Raw genomic sequence first — 17,369 nt, forward strand, 5'->3', positions numbered from 1 at the left:
GAACTAAGTAGTACTTTAAAACCCAATATTAAGAAACTTAGTTACACTCTACAACCACATTCATCGCATTAATTATAATTTTGTTGTATTACTAACTGTATTTTGTGATTAGTACAATAAATAAGTAATAATTAATTTTGTTGTACAGCAGACTCAAAATAACAGCACTTTCGGGGAATCAAAGTGCTGTTATTTCGATTTTTCCGTTTTCTAGAAAGTTTTATTTTCAATGTATTTAATGCAGAAATAATGAGGCCAAATTAGAAACAGAGATTAAGAATGCAATCTTATTAACTGCACATAAAAAAACAAACATGTTGATAATCCAATGTTATATTCTGAGATTAATGCACTTCTGCTTATTTTCTTTATTATATCAAGTTTAGTCTGCACGAGTAGCCAGTGGTATCGTCACCGTCCTCCCCACACCAGGTGGAAAAGGCCTGGGTTCAAATCATGTCGATGATGTAAGGAACTTTTATGGACATTTTTCACTCCATGGCTGAGTTAGTGGGTCTCAGGCATAGATATCAAGGCTTTCCCACAGAAAATGGGATTTTTCATCCAGCAAAACAGGCAAATCGAGAAGAGAACACACACAATTTACAGACACAATAGACATGGGTATATGAATTAACATTCCTGGTGTTCCTAATGTAATAGTTTGAATTACATCAAGTTTGTCACTAAGCTTTAATGCTGTTGTTCTTTTCTTCTTTGTATGAGGTTTATTAACTTTAGGAGCCATAGTGAGGGGTTTTTAATTTAAAATAAATGTAAAACAGTTGTATAATCCATGATATAAAATAAATATCAGTACAGAATTCACTTTGAAAATGGTGAACATTTTCAAAATGCTCACTTGATAAAATGGTGAAAATACAGTAATCATGTGCTTTGCTATTTTCGTTTTTCAGTACTGCAAGACATCTGCGCTGTATATAAATATCTGATCTCAATGTGCCATTATTTCGACAGTCTACTGTATTAAAAAACTGTATTTTTGTGATTAGTGCGATAAATAAGTAATAATTAATTTTGTTGTATTACTTACTGTATTTCTGTGATTAGTACAATAAATAAGTAAAAATTAAAATTTGATATAAACAAACCGGTATATTTTTTATTACATATCCATCATTTATTTTTGAATCTGTAGTTACAGGAAGGTATAAAATTTGTTTCTCTACATAGCATCAAAGTTATGCAGAGAATGTAGTTTTCAGTAATTAGGAATTTTCTCTGGTCCACCAAATATTCCAAAAATTCATATGTCGCCCACTTCTCTAAACATTTGTGAACCCCCAGTCTAGGCCAAACTGCATCCTGATGTCAGTTCTGAACCCTTCAGTGATCCAGAGTAGCTATTGGAATTGATTCTCAGTTATGGCATACAGGTTCTTCCTCCCCTTTTTAAGGTATATCTACACTTGCTGTTATTGAATATGGTGAACAGTGGCTTAAGTGCTACACAGAATCATAGTGGGCTCAGGGCATTTCCCTGGAAAATTCTTCTTCTGATGGGTATCTGTCTGGTTGTGATGTTCCTGACTCTGATGGTAGTTCTCCCATTTTGCCATGGTTGCTTCTAGGAAGTGTGTCAGTGTCAGGTGGACTTTGTAGATCTTCAGTGCCTCTATCAGCCAGCTATGGGGCATGGAGTTGAAGGCATTGTGGTAATCAATGTAGGCCTTGTATGGGTTGTGGTGCTTTTTGTAGGCTTGCTCCAATAACTGCAGAATCAGTGCTTCAATTTCTCCTTGCATCCTTTTCTTGATGGGCTACAAGTCCATTTTTGAAGAGGCATTTCCTGACTGTTATTGCACTTGCTACCACTCCTGTATGTACTTCCCATTCTCTTTTCAGCTCACACGAAGAATCTTTACGGTTTTTCAGGCATAAGTGCTTCAAAAAGCGGTCCTGTTTTGCGTGGAGACTCGTTTATGTCTGGTTCCTTTTTTCCTATCAGCAGAACCAGTATTCTTGAGTTGGAAAGAAATCTACTCACTGTCAACTGATTACAAGACACTCTATAAGCAATATTACGAGAAGAACATCTTTCATCACATAAAGCAACAATAGCACTCTTTCTTCGTGGTGTCAACTGCACGTAACCTGCCATCCTGACACAAGCAAGGAATGACTACAACTCTTGCAGCACGTGCTTATATAGCTCAAAGTAACAGCTGATGCAATATGTCATCACCTATACATGTCAATCATATCTGATGCAATCTGTAAGAAATATTGCCATATACTTAAGTTATTCGGACGACAATTACAATTTTAAGGTGTGATGCACTTTCTTTGAATACCAGAGTATATATTCTTAATCACTGGATTTCTGTTCAAAGGATTACAAGTAAAAAAATTAGAAAATAAAATAAAAAATTCACCTCTTTCTTTTCCGTAACTCTTTTTGATGCTCTGTAAGTACTAATTTATGGGCTGCTGCTGAATCAATCTTCACAAATTCCTGAATTAAAAAAAAAAAAAAAACTAGAATTGATTAAAAAAACAAAAAAAAAAAAAAAAAAAAGTTAAATATGACTTAACGATAACAACTTTTCTTTATGAGGTTTTCTTAAACACAGATGAGTTAAATAGTAAATATAATAAGTGCAATACAAAGAAATTGTACCTTTTCGGGAAGCTCATCTAATTTTGTTTTCAAAAATTGTTGCTGCTCAGTCGATCCAGCTTTTTTATGGGACCCTGCTGAAAATGTCTCTTTTGGCTTTAATGATGGAAATTTTTGTGAAGACAGCTTAAGCATTGGGATGGATGGTACATTATGGGATGAATCTGCCTGAAGGATTAACAGGATAAAAACAAAACAAAAAAACGTGATTTCCTTATTTCAGAGTTGTGTAATACTACCACATGTCAAATTTGCCTAATTTCAAATTAAATGTTTCTCTTAAAGTATAGATTTAATTAAAGTAATTCAATAAATCTTTTTTTTTTTGCTTTATGTATCCCAAAATCAAATAAATAAACCTTTCACACAGCAACCACAATTTATGAGCAACAAATAGTTTAGAAGTCAGGAGAGGAGAGTATACATAAAGGAACCACTAGGGAGCAGTGATCACAGTATACTGATGTGGGATTTACTTAGAGATGTAACTACCATCAGGGGTAAAGGAAGGGTTTTTGCTTTCGTAAAGGTGATTACAGTGGTCTCAGAGATTTTTTAAGTTCTATACAGTGGGACCAACTGATGATGTCACTAACAAAAAATTCTAAATGGCAAGCATTCAAGGAAGTAATTTTGGAAGTTATTAGGCTTTTTGTTCCAACTAAGAAATACTGCTCTGGGTTTAGGCCCAAATGGATGTCAGATGGACTAATGAGACTGGTGGCAGAGAAGAAAAATGCATAGGATGCACATAAATTGTTGGGCGACATAGAAGTCTATGGTAGACACAAGCTAGTCTGTAATCAAGTCACAAAGGAGGATAGGCAAGCAAAGACACATTATGAAAAATCTTTGACAAAAGATATAAAGAAAAAAAGCAAAGATTTCTTTACTTACATAAACTTTAAAAGGAAGGGGATGAGAATCAGATTGGTCCATTTGATATCAATGGTTTCACTGTAGATGATCATTCTCAGATAGCTGCCAAACTAAATGAGTATTTTGCATCTACATTCACACATGAGTTCTTCAAGGATGAGAGGACCAGATGTTCATCAAACTCTAACAGGGAGTTAAATGATTTTGTAATAACTGAGAGCAAAGAGGAGGAGAAATTGTTGAAGATAAACATAAGAAAGGCACCTGGGGTAGATAGGATCTATCCAATTATATTAAAGGAGGTGGCAAAGGAAGTATGCAAACCCTTAGCCATAATTATGAAAGATTCTTGAACTCGGGGGAAGTCCCCACGAACTGGAGATGTGCAAATGAATCTCCAATTCACAAAGGGTGATACAAGTAATTACAGACCTGTTAGTTTGACTTCTGTTCCAGGGAAAATAATGGAGTCACTGGTTAAAGAAGCATTGCAGGATCATCTGGACAACACAGCATGGTTTGTCAAGAGGAAGTCTTGTCTGACCAATTTGATTGGATACTATGATGTGGTCACAAAGGAACTGGATGCAAAAAATAATTTTGATATCATATACTTGGATTTCAGGAAAGCTTTTGATAACGTTCCACATGGAAGACTACTGTACGAGGAGCATTATGGCATTAAGGGCATGTTGCTAAAATGTATAAAAGGATGTTTGAGTGGGAGAAGACAGAAGTGGTAATCAATGGGTCCTGCTCTATGTGGACTAATGTTATTAGTAGTGTCCCTCAGGATTCGGTGTTGGGCCCATTGTTGTTTTGTATATTTATCAATGATATTGAGGAAAGTATCATCATCAGCCATTTTCAATTCACTGCAGGATGAAGGCCTCTCCAGCAACTTTCCAGTTCCTTCTGTTTTGTGCAACGACCATCCATTTACTATCTATAAATCAGGAATTTCATCTGTCCATCTCCATTGTTGTCTTCCAGGTTTTCTTCTAGCTCCTCTTGGGTACCATTCTGTTATTTTCTTAGTCCATCTGTCATCATGTCTTCGAGCTATGTGTCCTGCCCAAGACCATTTTAGTTCTTCAGTTTTGATAAGAATGTCCTTTACTTGAGTTTGCTGATTAACCCATGTGTTTCTCTTCTTATCTAACAGTCTGATTCCCAATATAATCTGTTCTGTTCTTTGCTGTGTAATTCTCAGCTTCTCTTCCATTCTTTTGGTGAGTGTCCAAGTTTCACTTCCATAAGTCATGGTGGGGAGTATACATTGGTTCATTATTTCACGTTTCAGACAAATTGTGATATTGCTCCTCAGTATGTGACTTATTTCCTGAATGCTATCCATCCAAAATTTATTCTTCTCTTGACTTCCAGCCATTTATCATTATTACAGCTAATGACTTGTCCAAGATAAGTTTATGAATTCACTTTTTCAATGATTATAACCCTTTCTACGGCATACTTGTTCTTCATTACTTTTGTTTTAACCATATTCATCTTTAGTCCGAAATCCTTATTAACTCTGCATAACTGATTAAGATTTTCCTCTCATTCTTCGGGATCATGACTTATGATCACAATGTCATCAGCAAATTGTAAATGGTTTAGGTACTCTCCATTCGCATTGATTCCTTTCTGCGACCAGTCTATTCTTCCGAGAGCTTCCTCAAGGGCAGCAGTAAACAACTTCGGAGATATTGTGCCTCCTTGTTGAACTCCTTTCTCAATTTTAAATTTGCTACTGTCTTTGTCTAGTCTAGTCTAATAAAGGAGGTAGCATTCTCATATATATATATATTTTTTTTAAACACTGTTGTCTACACCCTGGTCATCGCTTCTTTCACTCCACAGCTGGGGGTGCAGGATCAAAATTATTTTTATTTATTTATTACTATTATTTATTTTTATTCTCTCTCTCTCGTGCGCTCTGCCCTGGGCTGGGGCTCCCCAGGTTAGCAACCCCCCCCCCCCCTTTCTCTCTCTCTCTCTCTCTCTCTCTCTCTCTCTCTCTCTCTCTGTTATTTTTATTTTTATTATTATTTTATTTTTTCCCCTCCTCTAATAATTATCCTGGATTGGGGAGTCCTATTCCTCTCTTCTCCTTTCCCCTCTTCACTTTGCACTTATTTTCTTTTCCTCCCTGGGAAACTCGTTTCCCATGGAGGAGGGCAGGCAGATAGCAGGGAAGGCCCTGTCTTCCCACAAGTAGGGATGATTGCTGCTTCTTGGTAACCAAAAGGCCAAAACACAACACTACACTACACTACACTACAGAACACACACTTAAGCTCACAGAAAATTTTCTTCCTCTTCCACTATCCCATTCAACTGGCATGAGACCCAATCCTGTGCAGGATGAACACTTCTTTTTTTTTTTCACTACATGACACACACACTGGCCTTACCTTGACAGCATCTGTAAAAACTGAACAGAGCAACAAGGCAGAGATGAACTTTTGTTCTAGGAGCTGCCCACACAAAAACACAAATACAAAAATATCTTTATAACCTAGTAATCAGTCTATAAGTCATCACTTTGCTGAATGGTAGCGTTTCCACAAATAAAAGTATTGGCAATCATATGACAGCTGTAAATTATGTCCAATCATGGAAAACATGCAGAAGCAACACATATCCCTTTGTCATTCAAACTCTTTGATTTAGTTTGGCATGTGTCACTTTGCATAGCAGTCAAAGTCCTGCTGACAGAGCTTCTCCTGAGGAGCTCAGATAAAAAATAAAATCTGGTGTGTTCATCTATACAAAAATAGTGCTCGAATCGAAAAAATAAAAAACATCAGCTTTTAAATTAAGCTATAAGCATACCAGTTAATCTTCTGAAACGTTTGGATGGTCATTGCAGATTACAAGTCCAGCACACTGTAATTAATTGTGGTGTGTGAATGCTAGAATCAAAGAGAGAACTATTGCACATGTGAATGAGATGGATAAACTTTTTACCAAAATGTATTTAATCTTATTTTTGTTTCCCAACCTCTTTTCAGGAGAGATCATTTTTATATTTGGGTTAGAGCATAAAAAAAAAAAAAAAAAAAACCCTATACACACCACACAAAAACACCTTTAACTATTATTTAAATACAGTGGCATGTACTCATACTTAAGGTTGGTACGTGTATCACTATTGTTATAGGTATACCTCTATCATTCCCATCACTTAATGAAACTGTTGCAGGAGAGGAGCTGTTTTACTGTTAAGTCCAGCAGACCACAGGTTGGGAAACAGTGCCATAAATAGTTCACTAATAATCACATTATGAGATATCTGTTGGTATGATACAAAAACTTGTTTGCTAATTAAATACACTGTTCATGTATTTCTAAGTTTGGCACACTTTTCTGAGCATCACATTCTGAGTCTTAAGTTATAATTAGAAAAACTTGCTTGCTTTTCATATTGTACAGTGTGAATGACAGTAGCTGTCAGAACTGATAAGACTGCTCTCAAATGAGACAGACAGACATCAGACGATTAAATCATTACAGATAACACAGTATGATACAAATACACTGTTTGCAACATAGTATGAGTTTGAGAATTACATGGTTCTCAGTGTCAAACAAAATTTCCTGTTGTTATATATAATTTACAATTATCACCACAGCAGTTTTTTATTTTTAGCTAATTCTTGAATGTGATGTTTAATATTTTTATTTCATTAATTTTATAGTGTGACAACACTATTTCATGACCCACTGGAACACTGCATAACCTTTCTATGCTAGTTGATGATCTACGAATTTTCCCACCATCAGTTCCACACAATAATATTAAGCATCAAATATCTAGCAAGCACCAACTTCCAAGGTTTCCAGATTTGAGGTTCTACTGTATTCGATTTATGAGTAAATATTTAATATAAAATAAAATCAAATCTTGTACAATTCTCTTGTTAGTGATTATGAAATGTATAAAAAGTTATGAGAACATATTTAAAAACAGAGTACCTTCAGAGTATTTCCCTCAGGATTTAATGCGCTTATCCTAGCATGTCAGAACTTCTTTATTTGTAATACCAGCTTTGACCTCGGTGCAGCTTCTCAATCTCAGGTTCCAAGGTAGACATCTAGGTTATTGAAAAACATGTGAAAGCAATCTATGATTTCTCTGCCAAGGGGACAGATTACCAAAACCTCATTGACATAGCATACCTACAATTAGGACATGTGAAACTGGACAGAACATCATGGCTGGTATGTTCTTTTGAGTTGAGTGTCTGTAAGACAGGCCAGTTTTGGCATCTGTTAATGGACTTTATTCCCAATTCTTTTTTGCCATTACTGGTGTGAGTATTGCTCAGCAGTAATGGAGTGTATAATCACAGCCACAGACTGGGCAGGGCAAGTCTTTGTTGTGTGTATGGGAAGGAGAGGGAATGTATTGAAATATATTCTGGACAATCCAGGTCACAGTGCAAGCCTTGTTATCTGCAAAGTATAATTCTGTAGATGTATAACTAATATTATAAGAATATTTATAATGTTCATAAATTATAAACTTATAATGTAATTACATTATTTAATTAAATTTTATTCTATCTATGCAAATACTACTGTAGTAACTGGAAATAGTGTAGTATTAATATTGTACTCCGAGCGGACAGAAACCATGGGATACCTACCTAGTAACGGGTAGGTCCACCTTTCGCCTGGATTAGGGCAGTCACGTGGGGAGGCACTGAGTCCACTAGTTCACGAAAGCATTTCACAGATATTTCCATCCATGCTTGCTACACCGCTGTCCATTATTCCTGGGTCGTTGAGTTAACCCCCCCCCCCAGCTTGGAATACAATAAAAAATCAAGACAGAATATATATAGACTGGGGCAGCCATCATTTTAAAGAACACGTGGCTGTCCCAAAGTGTTTCACGTTGCTGCAGGTTTGGCCACACCACACACATCTGTACTCAGGCTGAATTCAGCCTGAGTGCAGGTGTGTGGCCACTGTGCCCAGAAGGGACATCAGTTATAAGGACTGCCCCAACAAAACCAGTGAGCCTGTCTGCACAAACTGCAAAAGCTCAAAACTTCCTCATAATCACTCAATAAGAGACAACAGTTGTCCAGTTTATCTAAGTGGAAAGTGAGCACAACAAAGTAGAACCGATTATGGGCCTACGCCTTAAACAGTTCAACACCCAAGAGATCAAATTCATCCAACTTAATGCGTAGTGGGCCAAGGTAGTTCAAGACCAGCTAAAAGTAATTATAAATGAGGAAAATATCAACATCATGATCCTTCAAGAACCTTATACCCATGCCAAGCAGGTGCAGGGTTACCCACTTGCATACAAAATAATCCAAGCAGATAATAAAACTCCCTGGGCGGCAATTGTGGTCAGGAACCCAGAACTCACCACCACCAAGATATCAGGTCTCTGCATATCCTGGGCAGTGTGCCTGCATGTCATAGGTTCCCTTGGAACCTTTTATGTGGTTTCTATATATAACAGACCTGGAGAGGATATTCTACCAACAATAAACTATCAGGAAAACAGTGGCCCTCTTTCTCAATGAGAAAATTATCGTGGGGGCTGATATAAACTGCCGCTCTCCTTCTTGGTTTGCGGGGTCTGATGACCATAGTGGCACCTGCAATGGGCAGCGATTGGAAGAGTTTATCTCCAATTCACAGCTTACCATATTAAATAGGCCACACAATTTGCCAACATTTTCATCCACTCTCTGGGGATCAAATATTGATATCATCCTGGCTAGCAGACAGATGGCTGGCTACACCTCTGGTTGGTGTGCCCAGGAGGCCTGGACCACCAGGCCATAACCTTCCAAATATCTAGAATCCAACAGCAACCACTGAATCCCAAACTCAACACTGAACAGAGTTTGGGATTCAGTGGTTGCTGTACCACAACCTTTAAACGAAAAAATCTGCTCCCCAGCGCTGTTCCCTGGTAGTCCCTAGAGCTGCAGTGCCTCTGCAGAGAGGTAAATAGTAAAAGGAAAGCTTTCCAAAGAGCAAGGAGATCATGGCCGCAGCCATAGGCAGAGGTCTTGAGACAACAATATAGAATAGTCAGGAACACCTATACGCTCTAATCTGCCAAAGGAAAAGGACATCTTCGGAGCATCTGGTCGCATTGACTGGGAACACCGACCCTTGGGGGGGTTGTATATAAAATTACCACCAATAAACTCCCCAGGGGAGAGGTTCTGACAACCACTCTCACACCACAAGGCATAATAACCACTACCTGGGAGCAGTCAATTAATAATAAACCGAATACCATTTTCCAGCCACCAATCTCTGACCTCACACTAATACAAGCCCAACTGTGTGCCTCCAATGAGTGCTACACCAGGCAGGAAATCGAAGAGCCCTTCACCCTGGAGGAACTTCATCAAGCAGTATTGAAACTCAAGGACAGGAAATGCCCAGGTCCTGACCTTTTGGAGCCTGAGATTGTCAGAAGAGGCTTGATTTGATTTGATTTGGTAGTTGTTGGCGCATCGGCTTCTGTGGCCATATTGCACCTCCCAAGGTTTTTTGCAGTACTTTGATCCAAGCCCGAGGCGGGATTCGAACCCGCGACCTTTGGGTTGCCAGGCAGGCACCTTACCCACCTGGCTAGCCCGGTCGGCCAGAAGAGGCAGACTACAAGCCATACTTACTGCTGAACCTTTTCAACCACTGTCTGACAAAAGGATCCTTTCCACATGGTTGGAAGACAGCTAATCTTCGACTTCTCCTCAAGAATCCGAATAAACTGCCACAATAGCCAACATCATACAGACCAATCGCCCTCCTAACTGTTCTCAGCAAACTCTTTGAGAGATTCATCATCTTCAGAATTCACAGGTATTATACAAACACAACCCTACAGTGGCACTTGACAGTAGACGCACTAAATAACCTGATAACATCTGCTCAATCCACACCTGAAAAATACTTCCTTGTAATTTCAGTCGACTTTGCTGGGGCGTTTGACTCACTTTGGTGGCTGAGCGTCCTTGGCAGGCTCGGGCAAACACAGATTCCTCAAAATCTCTACTCCTGCATTAAAAGCAATCTATGTTACAGATCTGTGAGTGTAGAGGCTCCCTACTCCAGGGTGATCAGAAAGATCCACAGGGGATGTTCACAGAGCTCAGTCCTAGGACCAACTTTCTGGAACATGGTCCTGGATGAGTTCCTAAATCAAGATCTTGGGTGTTAAGTCCCAAGCCTATGCAGATGATTTGATCCTTTCCGTGCCTGCCAGCTCAAGAGCCCAGCTTGAAATTTCTGCTAACCGAGCATTCTGGCTCCTCCAAGAGTGGGCTACCCAGCACGATTTGACAATGCCACAACCATCAAGCACTGCACCCAGCTTAAGCACCTTGATGTAATCCTGGACTCAAAACTGTCCTTCTTCCCAAACCTACAGTATATCCAAGAGAAGATAAGAAATCACACAGCTTTGGTAGCATGGGTCACCTGCAGGGACTGGGGTCTAAACCGACGTACCTAGCCCTGTTTTACAAAGCAGTCTTTATTCCAGCCATCTCATATGCTGCAGGGGTCTTGTATCACCGGGCAACTATTGTCACAAATCAGAAGAAATTAGCCACCATTCAAAGAGAAATACTATTTATCATCACCAGAGCTTGCTGCATTGCTGCATGGTGAGCACTGCTGCTCTCCAAGTCCTCCCTCTAGACCTTGAAATAATTAGATGCGGCATGTTGTATCATCTGTTCAAAGGAATCTCCTCTACAACCACTGGATTCACCACCAACCCAGCAATCAATGGCAAGACAGAGAAAAGGTACTTTCTCGCTTGGGGAGCAATTACAAAGAAATTTATCCCTGAAGTACCATTCATGTTCCCTTCATCCAAGTTCCATCAGGGCTGATACCTGCAACTGAATCTGCAGGCAAGATCAACCAGTACCTGATCCCACTCAAGACTCCAAACCCAGACACTGGAAACACCAGCAGCTTTTCTGCCACAAGCCACATTGGCAATCAAACCGAGCACTATAGCCTGGTTTTCTTTTACTCTCCTCCCAGGCCGGGGGAGGAGATTAGTTCCTGCCTCCCCCTTTCACCCCCTTCTTCCACCTGGTGAGGCATGGACCTGCCTCACTGAGTTTCTGGGGTCACCTTCTCTATCGTCCCCAGCCTTCAGTCTCCCCCCCTACTCTGTATAACTTGCAGTGTACACCCCCACACAACTTATCAATTAATAACATCCAAATTTAAATCATGCTTACATAAACTTCTCTTGGCCTTTTATGTTCTAGCATTAACCCCCTTTATTATTTTTTTTTTTTCACATAGGCCCTTGCTACTGAAATCTTTGGAAACTAGGTGGCAGGGCCTGCCAGAGTTCAAAATATCTACTGGGGTAATATCCACTTCAAAATATCCACTGTTACCTGACCTGCGGTAACAGTGGGTCCCAACAGGGGCCCAACGCTAAATGGTCAGAAGAACAACAGTAAACAACACTACACATCCGTCCACTCCCCACACACTTTTTAAATCTCTGGCCTTCACAGAGTTGAGCTACACAAATAGAGTACACAACGCCGAAATGGGGGAACCCCTGGTGCCATTAGACAACTAACACACTTTGTCCATAATTCCGTCGCATTCCTGGGTGGAGGTTCCAAAGCTCGAATGGACCTTTTCACAGCATGTCAAAGGTGTCCTACAGGGTTGACGTCCAGTAAATGGAGAAGCCATTCCACTGTGGTAGTAAAATCTGCGGAATGCTCTTCGAACCATATTCTAGTCACCACGGCTCTGTGGGGGAGGCACATTGTCCTGTTGGAAGAGTCCATTGACCTGTGGGTTCACGATGACCATGAAGGGATGCAGATGGTCTGCAAGGATGGACACGTAACCTGGAGAGTCCAGAGATGCATCAAGATGTACCAGAGGTCCCAACGTGTGCCAGATAAATACACCCAGACCATTACCGACAGTCCACCTGCCTGAACTATTGTTGACATGACATGTGCATAGATTTGTGCAGTTTCTGCCAGATACGCACCCTCCTGTCCACTCGAAATAACTGGAAACAGAACTCATCGGACCAGAAGACCTGTCTCCAATCATCCAGTGCCGGTGTTCTTTCACTCAGCTGAGGCAGAGTCCTGTGTAGTGGTGTTAGCAATGGGACTCTGGTAGGTTGGCGGCTCCCATAAACTAATGTGGCTATTGATCACCTGATGACGTTTCTGGTGCCTCCCCTGAAGTTGGCGGTTATTTGGCGATCTGAAACAACACGAGACAGTCGTCGACAGCCACGTTCATCCACCACCCTTCTCCACCCACAGCGCTGCCCACACTGAGACGTTATTCCAGAAATGTCATATTCCTGATACTCTTGATACAGTCGAACAGGGATAGTGAAATTTCTGTACCACCTCCGCGACAGAGTGACCCATGTGTGGGACACTCACTATCATCCCTCTTTCAAGGCCGGTTTACTCATGATGTTTATCCATACTGACATCAAATTACAGTCTATGTGAATGCAGCGTACCTACATACCTGCCAAACAGTGGGTTTGTCCACTAGTGTGAGGGGTGACAGTCGTTTTTGCCCAGGTATCCCATGAATTCTGTCCTTTCAGTGTACTTAAGTATTACTGTAACAGTATTGGAGTACAGCACTGTAGTTTTCAATTTAAATTTTAACTGAAATCAGCAAATCAAAGCACTGAGAGAGGCTTGGTTCAAAAGCGAATTGCAGAGGAAAATTCTCCTAAAAAAAATGGTTCTTACTGTTTGCATAGTGTGTGGCATGAATGCAGAGCTAACTGTTGTGTGACATAACAGAGCCACAGGAGATTCCCATGTGTTTTATATGTGAGGAGAGGAAATTGAGCAGAAATTTAGCATTTTGTTAGAAGAATCTGAAGGCTTGAGGAAATGGATGTTGCCCTTGAAGGAGTTAAAACAGGGAGGGAGAGCTCATCAAATATCCAGCTGCCCAACTCATACTCTCAAACAACGAACAGCACACCCAAGAGCAGAAGGCACTGGTCTGACAGGAGTAGCTATTGCTGTATACCTCTACATAAAAAGCGATACTGTTGTACATGTAAGTATTAATGATATTAAGAATGGGCAATCTAACGATTTACTTCATATATAATAGGTGACACTGAAAAAGGTTTGAGTTAGGACTAAAATGGTCTGCAATTTTGCTCTGGCTTCACAGGAGGAAGTAAATGATAAAAGCATTGCCAAGTAATTCAGACATGGAAAAATTGTACAAGGCTCATGCAGTAAAAATTGTTCTTGGCATGATATGAACTTGTTAACAGGAGAGACTATTTTTAGAGGGATGGGATACACTTAAATAGAAGGGATGCAGGAATACTTACTGATGCCACTGAGGCAGTTTTAAGTGGTTCAGAAAACTTTTAGTTTCAGGAAATGCACAGACTAATAGTTTAATAGTACCATGAATTGGAGGTGAAATTGATTCTTGCACTGCTTCTATTCAGAAGACGCAGAAGCTGAAAAGTGTGGTGGTGGGGGGGGGGGGGTTACAAGGCCTGCTAGAGGTTCTCACAGGACAAACTATTATATGGTAATGTTAAAATCACTAAGAGCACAAAGAAGCTTACATATAATTACTTATGCACTAATACTGGGAGAAGATTAAATAAACTTAACAAATTAGAAATATTGGTAAGTCATCCAGTAGGGATGACTTACCAATTGTGCAGCGGCATAATGTTCATTTTTTTTTTGGATGTGAAAACATCTTTGGTGGCACCTACTACATTTTTTGATTGAAGCAAAACCAAATGGTAATGAAAATGTCAGGTGGAAATGATGTCACTTCATAAATGATGCTAATGCAGTTACCGACGTTGATTCAGTTGAGTAAGGAGCAGGCGTGAGAAATTACTTCACTTCCTAAATGACACTAATGCAGTCAGTAACGTTGATTCAGTACTTACTCTACTGAATCAACGTTACTGACTGCATTAGCGTCATTTAGGAAGCGATGTAATTTGCGCTATTTCTGTTACACATTTTTATCAAAGTTGTTTCACATAAAATGCTTTTCATGTGTACAAACATCGGGTTTGACTATTGTATTGTGATGATGCTTCCCAAAAAGAATTAACTGCCATGTAAATTACAAACTGTAGGTATGGAGAGCTGTATCTCTGTATGTTATTAACTTTTTTTTTTTTTTTTGTAAATACTCTTTACTTTGCTTGTAATTTTCTCTCACTGTTTCTTTGCATGTTAATCCCTGGTCTGCGTGCTGTGACAGGTAAATTGCAACATAAAGTGCACTGTTGCCATCTTAATTTCAGGTTGCAATAAAGATTCTCTCTCTCTCTCTCTCTCTCTCTCTCTCTCTCTCTCTCTCTCTCTCTCATAAACATGGGAATAACAAAAAGGAGGTAGGAGCACATTATACCTTATAATGTCCAATGAGTATATAGCAAACAACTATAAAGAAAAGTGGTTGTGATATATCAGAATGGTGGGACTGTTAGCTATTGCACCTAACATACCGGAGGTGACTATGCACATGCGAACAAACAAACAGGGATCGAGATGTGGTGTCCACACAGCATGGAGGAATGTCGCCCCTCTGTATAACCAGGCAATACTGGGTGGTAGCTGATTCTCATCAACTGGTGCAATACCACCACTTTGCTTAGTAGTGGCCCATGTTTTGTCTCCAGAGCAAAGCTCTGGCAACCCTCCCATATCTTTCATCATGCAATATGACTGATGTCTTTTGAGGTTATGATGGACATCATGGCAAAATCTAATCTTTCCAAATTTCAAAGGTACAGCTCTAAAATGGTGTTTGCAGGCTGGCCACTAGATAGTCCACTGGACCAAATGTATTAATAACTCTCTAGGAGGCTTCTGGATCAGCTAGTGTATAATCTCGCTGCCTATAAGAGGGAGTCCAAGTAAGGTGTATGTGGGGTGCATTGTCAAGGAGCTGGGTATATTGTTGCCATGTGTACGCCATTTCCAAAAATTATATTACTTCATACAGGTCCTCTCTACCTTTTCTTACTACTGAATACATCAGGAATGGTGAAACAAATAGAACAAAAGATCTGCGAAAAGATCTAATTATTTGTTGAACAATTCATTTTGATTCAAAGTTGGTACTTGTGTATAAGTCTGCCTGATATTCTCTGTCAGAGACAGTAATTTGGAATCTCTTAATTTTTATCTTCTCTGGTTTAAAATCACTACCCAATTCTGTTAAATTCATCTGTTACCCCCACCGTTCTTCCTAACTCCACTAATCACTAATCACTTTCTCTCTTTGAAACTTGACTTTCTCCAATCCAACTTTCTTAATTGGTGAGATAATTTTCCTTAGCAATTTTAATGTTCACAATTCCAGCTGGCTTCAGTTTTCTAGTCACACAGACCCAGCTGGTCAAAATGCTGAGGCTTTCAAAATTATTAATGACTTCACATAGCTCGTTCATTTACCTACCAGAATACCAGACAGTCCTAACCTCTTGATCTTTTTCTCACTAACAACTCTTTTGAGCACAGTCAAGGTGGGTGGTTCTTTAAGCACCTCAAATCACAACTTTGTGATTGTCTCTTATCTAATGGAGCCTTTTCTCTTGTGGCATTTCTCAGCCTTGTGCTGTTTGGCCTTACAAGAATGCAAAATGGGATGATCTGAAAGAATTCTATTCTTCTTTTCCTTGATTGGATTACTTTTTTAAAATCTTCTGAGTCAATGTTAGCTCAGATTGTGTCAACAAAATTATTCTTGTAGGGATGATATCCTTTATTCCACACTGAACCTTAATCTCTTCCTTTATCCAAACCTTGGTTTTCCAATAAATGTGCTAAGGCTGTTCAAGATAAGATGTTGCATATCGCAATTGGCTTGGATCCAAATCTCCAGCTTCATTTCTTGCCTACACCAAAACTTGCAACAATTGTAAAGCAGTTGTCAATTGGTCCAAACTAGATTTCGAACAGGCTAAGAGAACAAAGCTCGCTTCTTGTCCAAATGGTAGTTGAGCATTCTGATCTCTTGACAAAGCCATTGGCCACAAATTTTTCCCATCTCTATTCCCACCTCTGTCAAAACAAGATGGTTCTATTGCCACTTCAGCCAAAGATAAAGCTGACACTGACCTACTAGCATCCTACTTTTCTTCTAACTCATGAATTTGGTAAAACACATCCTACCATTCCTAATACACGCTATTCTCTGCCTCCTGTGGTCTTCTGTCAAAAGAATGTCAGAAGGATTTTGAATAATCTCAGTGCTAAGAAAGCTCCATGTCCTGATGGTATTTCTCCACTTGTTCTCAAAAACCTGTGCTCCTGAACTTACCCCTGTTCTGTGTTGCCTTTTTCACTTTATTATTCCCTTCTGCTTGGAAATTTGCTCATATTCAGTCATCTCCTAAAAGAGCAACAAATCCCTCCCATCTAATTATCATCCCATTGCAATTACTTTAATTTTTCTAAAGTAATGGATAAATCAATTAACAACCAATTCTTAAACTATCTAGAAACCTTACATCTAATCAATTATTGCCAGTATGGATTCAGTCAGTGTTGATCCACGGTGATATTCTGGTTTATGTTACCTATCTGTGGACAAATTCAATAGAAAACTTTAGTGAAACTCAAGCAGTTGCTCTTGACATTTAAAAGGCTTTTGATCATTTTGCATAAACGTCTTCTAAATAAGCTTCCACCTTATGTTTTGCCAACTGTTTTTTTTTTTTTTTGTAATTGGGTATCCAGTTTTCTCTCTGACCGCTTACTGCTGGTGATGATAGATGGTTCTCTGTCTTCTAACTTTTCCACTAATGCTGGCGTTCCCC

The 17,369-nt window shown here is 39.4% G+C and overlaps 1 protein-coding gene across 1 annotated transcript in view; it reads right to left on the reverse strand.

The window, feature by feature from the left end:
• LOC150079381 (uncharacterized) overlaps positions 1-17,369 on the reverse strand; it is a 195,909-nt gene that overhangs the window by 124,840 nt on the left and 53,700 nt on the right. The window contains exons 5-6 of the mRNA XM_090383046.1: positions 2,642-2,809; positions 2,397-2,476 (exon numbers count right to left, since the gene is read on the reverse strand). Of these exons, the coding sequence (XP_090239172.1) occupies positions 2,397-2,476; positions 2,642-2,809 (248 nt within the window). The remainder of the gene's footprint in view (positions 1-2,396; positions 2,477-2,641; positions 2,810-17,369) is intronic.

The sequence above is a fragment of the Mastigoproctus giganteus genome, chromosome 10, assembly GCF_048544385.1.
Source record: "Mastigoproctus giganteus isolate SK-2022 chromosome 10, ASM4854438v1, whole genome shotgun sequence".
Lineage (NCBI taxonomy): Eukaryota > Metazoa > Arthropoda > Arachnida > Uropygi > Thelyphonidae > Mastigoproctus > Mastigoproctus giganteus.